Raw genomic sequence first — 13,897 nt, 5'->3', positions numbered from 1 at the left:
CACCACCTTCTCGGTATCCAAAGCCTAAGGCTATCCCGGTTATGAGGCCTATTGATTATATGCCACGCTTCATGCTTCCATTTATTGAAAAAGTGGTGGATGTTATTGGCGATGGACATTGTGGATTCCGGGCTATAGCCGAGTTCATGGGCTTAACCGAACAAAATCATCTCATGATTCGTACACATCTTATTCAAGAATTGAAAGATCATAGAGATGATTATGTTGAAGTATTTGCGGGTGAGGATCGTTATAACTACTTTTTAAATGGCTTACATCCTCCCGCAAATACAAAAAGTTGTGCACATCTTGTTGATAAGTGGTTGACTTTTTCGGACATGGGGCACATTGTTGCCAATTATTACAAAAGGTGTGTGGTTGTGTTGACAAATCTTGAAGTTGGTAACTCGGAATCTTTTTTTCCACTAAGAGGGCCACCACCGCCGGGTAAGCAAAAAACTCCCATCATGTGCCTTGGGGTAATTCCTAATCACTTTGTGCTTATTTACTTGAGGAATGGTTGTCCACTACCTCCATCATCTACGGAGTGGCACAATCACAAGAAACAAGATGTGGTGACTTGGGAAGATGAGTATTTGGATCAACATGAGTTGTTCCGAAAGCTCATGGCTATTGAAAGTGGAAACAAACCGCCAAAACCACAAAAGGAATCAAACAAAGCGGCGCCTATTTTGTTGGACACTCTCGAAAAACCAAAGCAACAATTTGAAGTTATTGCGGAAGATGAGGAGGATTTTATGTCACTTGATCTTCTCCAATCACTTGGCCTTTAACAAGGGATTTTTTTGTCGGTGTTAGTCCTTTTTTTTGGTAGAAATTACACCGACGTATATTTTGGGTCAAAATTGTAATGCCAATTTTTTGTGGCCAATATATAAGTAACATTATGTAATTGATATTGATATATATGATAATATGACTTTTATTGACTTGAAACTAGTGCAATACTTATTTATAGCTTATTAATGTTTACGCATTTGATTTATTCGTTATTACATTCCATTTAATTTTGTTCTAATCTATGATTATTTTGTTAAAGCTTTTGTCAAGTGAAACATGTCAGAGGTTGCAAGAATTGAAGGTCGTGTTAGGTATTGCTCGTTTAAAAAGACGGTTAAGGTTATGATAACACCGACGGACTCTATTGATGATTTGAAGACACAACTTAACACTTATTTTGAGCATCTTGGTGAAAATCAATATACACGTCACTTGTCTGCTCTAATGCCAATGATAGACCTAGGAGAAGATAGAGATGAATTCGCATGGAAAACGGCAAGCTATATGCATTGGATTATTAAAGACGATAGCGACGTCGGATTTATGTTTAGGAATATGGTGGAAAATAATGTATTATATATATATATGTTCGTTCCATATGCAATTGTAATGAATGTAAGTAGGGATTTAATTTAATGATGTGTAATGAGTTGTAATGTGTTGTTTGATTATGGACACTATGTTCCGTTTTGATGAATTTCAAACTTTTGTGTGGTTTGAACCAAATGTCGGTTTGATTTAATTATGGACAAATGTAAAAGATATTGTATTTTTCTTGTTTATGACCGAGTTTCATTGTTGTATAATTTGAATTGCCTATGGAAATGCTCTGGTGAAATTACAGGTCAAAACTGGCCTAAAAACGGCTTGGTAAGGGTTAACATTAATGCAGGACATGCTGTCTGCATAAATGCTTTCCTCGGCAGTTAACTACCGAGGAATTCCTCGGCAGTTAACTGCAGCCGGATTTCAAATTCCTCGGTAGTTAACTGCCGAGGGGGCAAAAACGTATTTTACGTGTCCCATTCTTCTCTAACGTGTGAACAACAATTTTCTTGTAGTTTTTGGGTTTTCATGGTAAAAAAGTTGTGTGGTGCGGTTAAACAAAGCTGATCCAAACAGATATGCCAAGTCTCTATATATTTTGCGGCCACTAATTCAGCCTTTTCAGATTATTCGTATTATCAACTTCATCATCATCAAGTTTCCGTATTATCAATCACGTATTTGCTTTCATCTTTTGCAGGCTTTACAATGAGTGCATTACACGGTTCTAGCAAAACCCACAAATCTCTCTCTACCTCCAACCATGAACCACAAGAGCCATGGCCAACAAAGGGAGAACAAGAAAGAAGAGTGGATCAAATTTCAAATAGTAAAAAAAATTAAAGAAGAATTAATTCGCACATACATAGTCTACCAATGGACCACTTTAAATGTGGCCATTCTTCAAAAGAACAACGTGACCTTAGGATTTAACCATGGTCCATCCTACATGTGTGCCCTTGGTAATCAACTAAGTATTTTTTTTTTAAGTAGTATGGTAAGAAATTCACATTTTAATATGAATAAGTGGGGTGTCAGAAATTTAAACTACATCCTCTACATATATTATATTATGCAATGTGTCTACCAACTAACTGACAATTGCTTAAGTATTTAATTTTTAATAAACAAACTTTTACATGGTCATAGGCGGTATCATATTTTTTAAGTGAAAGTTATCACATTGCGGTTTCTCATCCTCTTTTCCTGAACATTTTTTTGCCTTATCCATCCTAATTGGAATGTCTCGTTGAGGTATATTTACATGGAGACTAACTATTGCACCGACTTTTTTTTATCAATTTTGATGATTCTTTCTCGTAAATGTTTGAGTTTGAACTCCAACTTTCCTATAATATTATATAATGCCCATATCAACTAAATTAAATTATGGAAGGACAAAGTTATTAGTTTAAAAAGAAAAAATTGTCAAGTGAGAGATTAATCGAAAAAATCAAAATTGAGTAGTAAGAAACAAAAATAGTTTAGAAGTAGTTGAATCTTGAAAACTTATGGTAGAAACTTTCATTCCACCCTCCAAACTAGGACTAGGAGGAGGGAATATTAGACACATAAGCTCCACAACAGCATTATTCAGAATCAGAACACAATCGATTCTTCCATGCAATGCAGCAATGCAACCATTCAGAAAACCAAAACTATTATGTCAACAACTCCATCACCTTTTCAGATTCACAACCCCACTGAATCTTCATCTTCACCACAATCACCAAATCAAATCCCTATCCACTGATTCCAATGACCCAAAATCATCACCACCACTTCCGAATCCAATCGATGCAGGCTCATCTAACCGCAAACCCATCAGTTTATGGCCAGGGATGCATCATTCTCCAGCCACTCACGCTTTATGGGAAGCAAGATCCACCATTTTTGAAAATACCATCAATGGCAATAGTAATAACAATGACCCTGATCCAAAATCTCCTTCTCAAAGTAGAACTAGTATCTTGTATAATTTCTCTTCTGATCTTATACTTCGTGAGCAATATAGAAACCCTTGGAATCATATTAGAATGGGGAAGCTTGTTGAGGATTTTGATGCACTTGCTGGAACAATTGCTTTAAAGGTTTTTTCTTTTTTGAAATTGAATTATGGGTTTTGTTTTTTAGAGGTTTTGGAATAATGGGTTTTGATTGTTTTGTTGAAATTTATGATAAATTTGTAATTTTTAATGTTTTTTATGTGTGTTTTGTGTGAATAGCATTGTTGTAATAAAGATGGTAGTACAAGGCCTCTTTTGTTGGTTACTGCTGCTGTTGATAAGATGGTTCTTAAGAAACCGATTCGGATTGATGCTGATTTTGCTATTGTTGGTGCTGTTACGTGGGTTGGTCGGTCGTCCATGGAGATTCAATTGGAAATGATTCAGTCACCAAATGGTACTACTGCATAATCTATGCACATCGATTGTGCTTTCTTTACTACTGTTTTAATATTATGCATATGTTTTCATCGGTGGTATAAGGTGGAATGAAATGAAAATGGATGCTATATTGGATTGCCAATGGTGTGAATTTCTTACAGGTCATAGTAGTCGGTCCATCTAATCTGTTTGATAGAAGTCAGACAGGTGACATAGTGATTTTAACAAACTGAAAACTTAGAATCATAACCATTTGATCTTGATTAACGGTTGAAATCACCAACTGAAGTGGCTTCTGACTGCAGAAATACCATTTCTGTCATTAAGGACTTACAAGCAGACACGTGACATGTTGACATATACATGTTTTGTGTCGTGAAGTTTGCTCAATTGCCTTTCTTGTGTGTATATTTGAATAATCCATGCTTACTCTCATTTGATGTAGCATCTAATGATTGTCAAAGTGTGCTAGTTTGAGTAAATAAGAATGCAATATATAAGAAGTTCAACGGCTACATTTGATCCTTAGATAAACATTGGCGTTGCTTGTCACTTAGCACGGACTTAATTGTCATTGCAATAGGCCAATAGTTGGATGTGTTTGTACTGCTAGTAATAAGTATAGTTAATAGTTAATCTGAAACATGAAATTTTAGTTATAAAACCTGCTAAAGTTTATTCTGTGTACTGTCTATTAAATTCTACATTCTAGTATGAATATTGTGGTTTGCTATTCTCACAAACTTAATAGTATGTTGTTCAGTTATTGTGGATAAAAATAGCGCAGAAATCTATTAGGTCTATGACAAATGAAAAGTATCAATTTGAACTTAAAAATCTTAAATGTTGGTCAAATTAGTCTTTTTAAAGATAATTTTTAGGGACATTTTAGTCCATTTCAATGACTAATATGACTGACATTTGAATTTTTTTTTAAGGTCAAAATGATACTACTCATTTCTAAGTGATCAAATCGATCTCCATTTTTTTCTTGAGGATCACTTTCTGCCTCTGCTCATAACACAAAGCCACAAAGGTATTAAAGTGATGAGAAATAAAATTTCAGTAAAAGAGCGAGTATTTTCAGATATTATTGGATTGATTTCTTGTCTCTTAGTATAATTCAATTTACTAGTAATATCAGAAATTCAGAATAGCACACAGAGATTGATCACAAACCAGTTCATGATGTTTTGGTTTCTATAAGCTCAAGTCATATCTTTGTAAATTGTAATGCTATGTCTTTTGATAGTCCAACAACTCTGCATGGTATTGGTATCTATCACTGCTGATTTTTCCCTAACCATACATTAAAATTTGCTAGCAGGAAATACGGATACCTCAGACTCACCTGCAATTGTAGCTAACTTCACATTTGTGGCTCGTGACACTAACACGGGAAAGGCAGTCCCAATCAACCAGGTCTTACCTGAAACCGAGAAAGAAAGATTGCTCTGGGAAGAAGCAGAACAGGGAAACAAATTAAGGAAAAGAAAGAAGGAAGAACAAAAACATGGAGAGAATGGAGACAATGCCAGGCTCAGTGCACTATTAACAGAAGGGCGTATCTTCTCTGATATGCCGGCATTGGCAGACAGAGACAGCATCCTAATAAAAGATACTTGCCTACAAAACTCTTTTATCTGCCAGCCACAACAAAGAAACACCTATGGTCGTATTTTCGGGGGATTTTTGATGAGAAGAGCTTTTGAACTTGCCTTTTCAACAGCTTATGCCTTTGCTGGTGCAGCACCTCATTTCTTGGAAGTTGATCATGTTGATTTTTTTAAACCTGTAAGTAGTCAAGCAAAATGTTTATTACAATAGATATTGAACTGAATTTCATGCTTATAGGATTGATGTTAATAATTTGCAGTACCTTCTGTTGTTATCTTTCAACAATAAAAATCTGTTCTGAAGAAACAGACAATCATGATTACCTCATTTATGTGATTTGTTTTTTATAGAAAGATTTAGTAGAAAAGAAAAAAACTATATTGGCATTTTTAAGCAAGGCATTGAATTGAAAAACAACATGATGATGCAGGTGGATGTTGGAAGTTTTCTTCGTCTCAAGTCTTGTGTTCTGTACACTGAACTTGAAAATCCCGCTAGGCCCCTGGTGAATGTGGAAGTAATCGCGCATGTCACAAAGCCTGAACTTCGATCTAGCGCGGTGAGCACTGACCTAAGTCTTATATTATATATTACTTGTTACAAATTTCTAGATGCTCATAAATTCCCTTCTCAACTAGAAAGAAGTAAGTCATTGTGTCTAGACATTTACGACTGTTGTGCACAAATTCCTATCAAATTTTTTTACGATCCGGATGAATAAGTAGTGAATCGCCAATTTAGTCCATGATATTGCGAGGTTACACAATGCAGTTTTCGAAACTACTGGAATTTTAAAATAATTCCTAAAATTGACTAACATTGCTTACTTTATGTGAAAACCAGATACTATATTTCAGATAATGATCAATGTACAACAACTAATGTGTTTATATATGCTATTCTAACCTAATGGGCATAATTGATGAACTAATGGGCCAAAAACAAATTAATAATAATAATAATAATAATAATAAAATAAAAATACGACTAATAATAGTAAAAATAAATTATTTACAACACTTTATGTACCACTACTTTAGTCTCTAAAGTTGCTCAGGAAGACTACTATGATTGAAAATTTTCTATTTTAAAGACCAAAATTAAACTCATTTATTTCAAGAATCAAATTGTCTAATATTTAATTTCATAACCTAATTTGGTGATTTATTCAATAAATAAACTAATATCAGTTTACATATTCATTATTTAGTTCTAATAGAATAGAATACAGTTTCAAAAAAAAAAAAAAATAGAATACAATCAACGTCTCATTCGTATATTAAATCATTTCACTTCAGTCCTTATTTTTCTTGAAACAGGTATCCAACAGATTCTACTTCACATTTGGTGTTGATCCTGAGGCCATTAAAAATGGATTGAGGATCCGAAATGTTGTTCCTGGTACAGAAGTGGAAGCACAGAAGGTGCTTGATCGCATGGATGCTGAGAACTCTTGATTTTGTTCAATCAGGATAGTGCCGGTACGTCTAAGGTGAGGGAATGATCAAGTCCATCACCGGTGAGGTAATTAAATTTTACCATATGATTAGTTCAATGGTTTAGATGTGTTCTATTTAAACTTAGAGAACACTTACACCTCTTCACACAATCACAAATCACAATTCCCAACAAAAAAAAATGCATTAACCACAACTTATTTTCAACCAAATCTTGTCCAATCCAAAACTCCCTCCTCACCATCGCCGGCGACATTCGACGCCATCCACAGCGGCGAATCACACCACCAACCACCACACAACAAACGACGACCACCAACTACGACATTTTCTCCCATTTCTGTTTCAATCCAAAACTCTCTAACCTTCGGTCATTTACTTCTTCGTCCTTTCCCATCTTCTTCGAAAACTCAACATACATGTATAAGACCAATTCTAAAACAGATGTCACAATATCTCAATATCACATAAGACCATCAAGAACACAAAACATAAGACCATCAAGAACACAAAAAGCACAAAACCAAAACTAATATAGTGTTTTTGAATATATATAAGGCCAATATATTGAGACAAAAATTGCTGCCTTTTTTAATATAAGACCATCATTCAAAATCAGTATATAAAATTCCATCATTTTAATCAAGAAATTTTAAATTTCAGGACACATACCAATACCTGAACTTTTTTCTCCTTGCAGCTACTTTGGTTACATCAACCACCCAATTGTAATCTTCATGAAGATCACGATGTAACCAAACATCATCATCATCATCAGTGTCGACTTCAAACACGATATATTGGTCTTATATAATCAAAAACATTATATATTGGTTTTGTGATCTTGATAGTCTTATATAATATTGTGACATGTGTTTCTGAATTGGCCTTATCCATGTATGTTACAAAATTATCACTTTGCATTTGTCATTTCTTTGAAGTGATTACCCTGTTAAAATTGCAAATGATGGTATATCCATTTCATTTTGTAGCATATTCCTGCCAACACATCAATGTCATAAAAAAAATACAGGAGTCAATTAACCTTTGCTAGGAGGGCAACGACGCAACGAGGTCATAACTTCAAACAAAAGTGAGTATGAAAAGTATATTGGAGAAAAGAGGATAAACTTTTTGAGGAAGTAGCTCAAGGTTGGGGACAAATTATAGTTTTCTCTTGATGAGCCACCGAATCATCTGTTTGTTCAAATTGTTCGCCGCAATGTACGTAGCTGAACAATTTATGGAAGAATTTTTTTTTAATGTACGTATATTAAGACTTCATATGGTGTATCGAGTTGATCTGTTAAGCTTAAATTACAATTTGAGGTTGTGCTCTAACCCTTGTGTGTATGTTTTGAAACACCTGATTGTCTATCTATTATAGCTTAATGTTGTTTGACTATCTATTTTCCTTCTGAACAATATTTATAGTTTTGTGAATATAAATCAACAGATTGTGCGTGTGTTCATTGACGAAATAATGAAATTAGAATCTGATATCATGCATTTTTTTGAGAGGAGAATCTAATATCATACATGTATGTGTGTTCCTTACAATTTATAAAATACATTTTTTTTAAGGAACAATTTATAAAATACATGTTATTAACTTTTTTTCACCCGGTCATACATAATTGAGAAACATGACTCATTTTTATCATCTAATAATATATCTATCGCTATTGTACAAATAAAATTATATCTTTCAATATTAATATTATTGTCAGGTTGCCAAACGATTATAACAGAATTAATTATTTTATTTTTCTGAAGAGGGCTTAAATAATTTTTTTGTTACATGTATATATGTGAATGTAGATGTAATACAAAACCCCTTGAGCCCCCCAAAAAAAATGTAATACAAAAATATACTCTGCAATACTATATAAAAAATGCTGGGATTTGTTATTATTTTGTGGTGTCTTTTGTGAGGATATAAGTGAGAATATAATTTATTTTTGATATAAGGCCTAAAATTATTAGTTATATATTCCTTTTGTTTCTTTTAAGTGTCGTTTGAATGTGAATTTTGAGTTTATATTTAGCAGTCATTTTAACAGTTTAAGGGTACAATTTGGGAATGTCATGCTTTATTAAATCTGGAATTTAAAGGAACTTTTCCATTCACACGTTGCTAAATATACTTGTCCTGTCCTGCTACGGGAAGCTGTAGCACCCCATGCCTCAAAAAAATGAAGAGTGAAACCAAGAAGCACAGTACAATCGTACAATTATGAAGTCTATTATGAGACACTCCATTAACTTCCAAGGCTTTAAACTGGTGTGGTTTGGCCATTTATGTGTCAGAAACACATCAGATTTCAGCTAGCAATAATGGCAATAATGAGACACATGCCATTATCGTCCTTGACCTAATTGTGGTTGCCATTTACACTGGCTGTCACAATAATGATACTAAGGTCCAAAAACTATAGTCAAAATCTTTCCAATGGAAACTCAAATACCTCTTTGTCATCATCCAAATAAATTTTGCTTCGACATGTACAATGGTTACTCAAGTTTAACACAACACAGCTGCTGTAGTAGTTACTACCTAGTTAGGGTGAGGCATATAAGTAACACAACCAAAATATACAATTGGTTGTCCAGATTGATTGCCGCTGCCACGGCGCCAATCTGGCACAGCTGCAGCCGCTGCAACAATGTGCTTCAACACTCCCTGTTCTATTAGTGTTCTATTGTGAAATCCACTCTAAATGTGAGTCTTCACTGAACCGATACCAGAGTCTAGTGCCTCACCTCAAGACCTATGGCCAGAAGTGTTTTGTGACCTTGCTCCGCCACCACAGCTATGATAGCCATTTTTGTATTGGTCCTACCATTAACATGCCCAAGTTGTGCACCGTATAAGCCACAATTTGTTGGTTACTTTTTTTTACCACAAAATCCACAGTTCTTTAAATACATTAATGATTAGTATAAGCAATTCCGTAATTTTGGTTGATCATTCATATGAATACAATGCAGAGAAGCAACCAACTGAGCAGTGAGCACAGAAAAAGTACTAATTAACTTGTTATATAATAGTTAAACATGTACAGAATTCTTACGGTACAAAGACATGTGCTATGATAGCAAGAGCTTCTCATTATCATCGAAGAGATGATAAAAATCCAACCCATCAATGACCAATCATAGATAAAATAACTCGAATGGTCCCAACTGGATTGGATATTTTTGTAAGCTAATCAGATTCTGAGGAGTCAGATGGTTGCTTACCATTAAACTCAGGGAAAATTGGTGTCGATGTAGTGACTGCAGGCATCACATATTGCCGTGACCCAACTAAAGTCCTCTCGTTTGCTTTCCCAACTTGCTTGCATACACCATCTAGTATCGAAAGAAAATCCCGTACGACCATAAATATCCTAAAACGATGAGCTTCTTCCTTTGCCGAATTACCATGGAAATACTCAGTTATATCCTTCACTGACGAGAGAGCATTTTTCTCTTGTGCCGTGATTCTTGAAATCTCTTCCTCTCCCCTCTCCAAGAAACCTTTCATTGCCTCAGAAAATTTTTGGTTAGTTTCTTTCAATGGCGATTCTTCATTCAATTTTACCACTTCCGCAACCTTTTCGATTCCTTTGGCAAGTTTAGAAACATCAGTACTCAGTGTGTCTGAATCCATAACAGCTGCCTTTTTAACATTGGCGAGTTCCCCACTCAAACCTGATACAACTTGCAGTCCAAGCTTCATGGAGTCAACCTCGTCTTGAAGGGAATATTGAGGGTTGTTGACGGAGTGATCATTGGCACCAGATACATGAGAACACTCAGTTCTGACAATTTCTTGCACAACGAAATGTAAAAGCGTAGTCTTTCCATCAGTTCCCTTGATATCAACCAACTTCAAAAGTGTGTCCAATTTGAATGCTTGTGCGTCACCACGGTCGGTGCCAACGTTCATTCGATTTCCTGTTCTAAGAACTGCCTCAAGTATCTTCATAAACATTCTGCTATTCTTTAATTCCTCACAAGCCACCTGTGGCAAAGAATAAACAATGAGAACTGCAGGTATATGCAAACAAAATCCAATGCATAACAAGATTAGAAGTTATAAAATACAAGCTAATGTTTAGCTTGACTGACAACACTGAAAGGTCACTCAATTACATACCAGTGAAATCTATAGAAAGAAATTGAAGAATATATATATACCTTCAGAGCATCAAAGGATTTCTTAAGGTATTCCAATTCTGAATCAAAATTAGCAATGTACAGCATAGCATCCATTCTTTTGAATGCAAAAGGTATATCAAGCATGACTTTAAGAAATTTCTCAGCTGGGCCTAGCTTGAAAGGCGACTCATCTTTAAACTCCTTCAGCTTAGATTTTTCCTCTTCAGTAGGAGCCATCTTTAACAAACTTTCAAGAAGTTCTGTTCCCAATGTATCACAATTGCCTATTGAAAGCAAAAAATAAGCTTTAATATACCGCCAACATTAGAAAACCGCTTACAAGGATGGTAACACTTCTTCCTTTACCTTAGCTTCTTATATGGGGCAGACATGGGGCAGAAATGGAAATAGAACCATAAGCAATAAGATGAAAAGCAACACACATACTTGATGATAGTGTCATTTGAATGCTTATATGACACTAAAACATATACTGGCCAATATAGAAAGCTATAAAAGCATGCAGGCCATAGAAAAGAAAATGCTAAGAGATTCATGATCACCTTCCCTAAGAGCTTCACAAACTTCATCAATTGTTACATTCAGTGCTCGAAGCAAAATGGCAATGTTCTGAGACTTCTTAGGATCAAGCACCCTATTTTCAGGTGGCATTGGAGAAGCATGAATTATTTGATGCCTAGCATTATCTTTAGGATTAGAAGTCAAAGCAGAATTTCCACTAGAATTGGAATTATTTGCCATAAATAGTGACTCAATCATATCCTCATTCAATCTGCAACTCAACCCAATTATTAATTAACAAGTATAAATAACATAACACATGGATGATAATTGATATAATAATTAAAAAAACACACATCATGAGTATGAAAACTAACATTTACATAAAATAGAATAAAACAAAGATACTATGATAATGACAAGTTTTTTGTTTCTAAGACAAAGTCAAATGTTGATGATGTTAGTTAAGTCATAAGTGTGTCTTACTGAAAAGAACTTGGTCTCAGCTGATCCCAAATCATGGCCCTATCTGAGCTAGCTTTAACTTTATCCCAATGTAAAGCCTTCAACTTTGGCTTTAAATTTTCCTCATTCTCAACATTAACATCACCATTACCATCTTGAGAAACCACCACCGGAGTCTCCCAAGACCGCGGCGGCAACGGTGGAGGAACAGGAGGAGCCATTTTACTCACCTGAGTATCATTACCATCCCATTTCAAACCAAAATCTTCCCTTAGCATAGGAGAACAAGATTCAGAAGAAAAAGATGGTGAAACCGGGTTTATAGGAGGAAAAGATTGCACACTTTCAATAGGGCTAAGATTAAGAGAAGGTGAACGTGAAAGAGAGTAAGAAAGAGGGTATGAAGCAGTTCTTGAAGTGAAGCTTTTACTACCAAATTTATCAAACGGAAAAACGTTGAATGAACGTGAGCTTGTAGCAGCAACAGCAACAGTAACAACCGGGGAAGAAGAAGGAGAAGGACTATGCTGTTTTTTCTGAGGAGAATCTTTTGGAGAGTAAAACTCTTCAACTTCTTCTTCTTTCTTCTTTGGTTCACTGTTCCATGTTCTAACATTATGACGTGGCAGTGGTGGTAAAGGGTGTAGCTCCGGCGAGTCTGTAACATACCGGTACGGCGGAGGGAAACCGTCATTGCTGTTACCGTTACAGCTTGACTCTGCTGTTGCTTTTGTGTCATCTGAAGTTGTTGTTACAGTTCCGAGGTTGAATAACTCCGACATAGAACTTGACTTGTCGTTGGTTGTTTGGTCGACGGAGTCTGAAGCAGCGGTGTTTGGTGGGAACAAACGGAGACTATCTGATCTTGAAGCATTATCATCGTTAACGGTGGTGGAGGAAGTTTTGTGGCTATGACGGTGGCGGTGGAAGGCAAAGACAGTGGAAATAGAGAGTATAACAAGGGAGAGGAGAGAGAGGGAGATGACAATAGCAGCAGCATGGCGGTGGTTGTGTGTTTGAGTGTGGGGTTGTGGGAGGAGTAAGGAGGAGATGTTAGCTGGGAAAGTGGCGAGGAAAGGTGGAGAAGGAGGGAGTGGTGGTGAATAGTAAGATGGGAAGAATGATTTTTGTGGTGGTGAAGATGAAGAGATAGAAGAAAATGGAAGTTTGGGTTGTGTTTGTTGTGGTTTTGGTTGGCTTTGTGGTGAAGAAGATGGTGGTTGTGTTGGTGGAAGAGAGATAGATGGAAACGACAGTGGTTGGTGGAGGATACGGCGGTTGTGGTGGTTGGAGGAATGAGCACTTGATGAGAAGAATATGTGAAGAAGAAGAAGTAGGGTTAACATCATTGTGGTCATGGTGATGAATGAGTAGGTCCAAGTTTGAACTAGAAGTAGGAAAGAGTTACTAGTATTTGTTCATTTTGCATTTGTTGTTGGATTTTTTTGGTTTTATTAAGTTATAGTTTCTAGCTAGCATATAGGTGGCTATGTTATGATGAAATGATACAAGCTAAGAACTGGTTATTGGTGTGAAGATGGTAGCCGATGGTAAATGTGAGACTGCGAATTACGGACACTCTGACGTATTACGGTATTGGACATGTATTGTGTCCGACATTAACACAACACTGACATATATAATTATACTGCTGAATTATGTGATTTTCTTATAATAATAGTGATGTTGGTGTATCGGTATCTGTGTTGTATCCCATGTCTAACTGCGTCTTTCATAGACGTGAAAAATGTTGTTGGTGAGGTGTGAAATGTGCGACCGAGATTTCAGAATCTAAGTATGTGTGTGACAGTGACTGTTTAGCAGAGTACTAGTGTCTAGTGTTACTTATTAGAGAAAGAGGAGGTGAAAAATGCTTGCTAGCTAGCTGTTGCTTTCTCTCCTTTACTACAATCTAATCTCTGAAAAGTTATGATATTTTCCTTGTCTTCATCCTGC

General features: G+C 35.7%; 1 protein-coding gene and 1 pseudogene across 19 annotated transcripts; one reads left to right on the top strand and one right to left on the bottom strand.

Annotated features, from left to right (window-relative positions):
• Positions 1-2,938: 2,938 nt before the first annotated feature.
• LOC146932215 (acyl-coenzyme A thioesterase 2, chloroplastic-like) lies at positions 2,939-8,213 on the top strand. 18 transcript variants are annotated; one of them, XR_015006979.1, is made up of 6 exons: positions 2,939-3,437; positions 3,573-3,750; positions 5,062-5,528; positions 5,782-5,910; positions 6,671-6,875; positions 7,842-8,213. XR_015006979.1 is itself a non-coding variant. In XM_085703872.1 (6 exons), the coding sequence occupies exons 1-5, from the start codon at positions 2,982-2,984 to the stop codon at positions 6,806-6,808; spliced, it is 1,368 nt and encodes a 455-aa protein (XP_085559998.1). In that variant the 5' UTR covers positions 2,939-2,981; the 3' UTR covers positions 6,809-6,832; positions 7,842-8,213. The 18 variants fall into 18 exon arrangements, 12 of the variants coding, with proteins under 12 accessions (XP_085559998.1, XP_085559993.1, XP_085559995.1 ...); XR_015006978.1 differs by having other exon boundaries at positions 7,801-8,213; XR_015006980.1 differs by having other exon boundaries at positions 7,509-8,213.
• Positions 8,214-9,819: 1,606 nt separating this feature from the next.
• Positions 9,820-13,438, bottom strand: LOC146932214 (formin-like protein 1; annotated as a pseudogene). The gene is made up of 5 exons (XR_015006981.1): positions 12,639-13,438; positions 11,963-12,550; positions 11,518-11,747; positions 10,994-11,238; positions 9,820-10,817 (listed from the first exon to the last, which is right to left on the bottom strand). The product of XR_015006981.1 is annotated as a formin-like protein 1 (transcript).
• Positions 13,439-13,897: the final 459 nt, after the last annotated feature.

The sequence above is a fragment of the Medicago sativa genome, chromosome 4 (assembly GCF_051527215.1).
Source record: "Medicago sativa cultivar Bolivia chromosome 4, Bolivia_mono, whole genome shotgun sequence".
Lineage (NCBI taxonomy): Eukaryota > Viridiplantae > Streptophyta > Magnoliopsida > Fabales > Fabaceae > Medicago > Medicago sativa.
The sequence above is the reverse complement of the archived record's forward strand: the minus strand, read 5'-3'. Positions and strand labels throughout refer to the sequence as shown.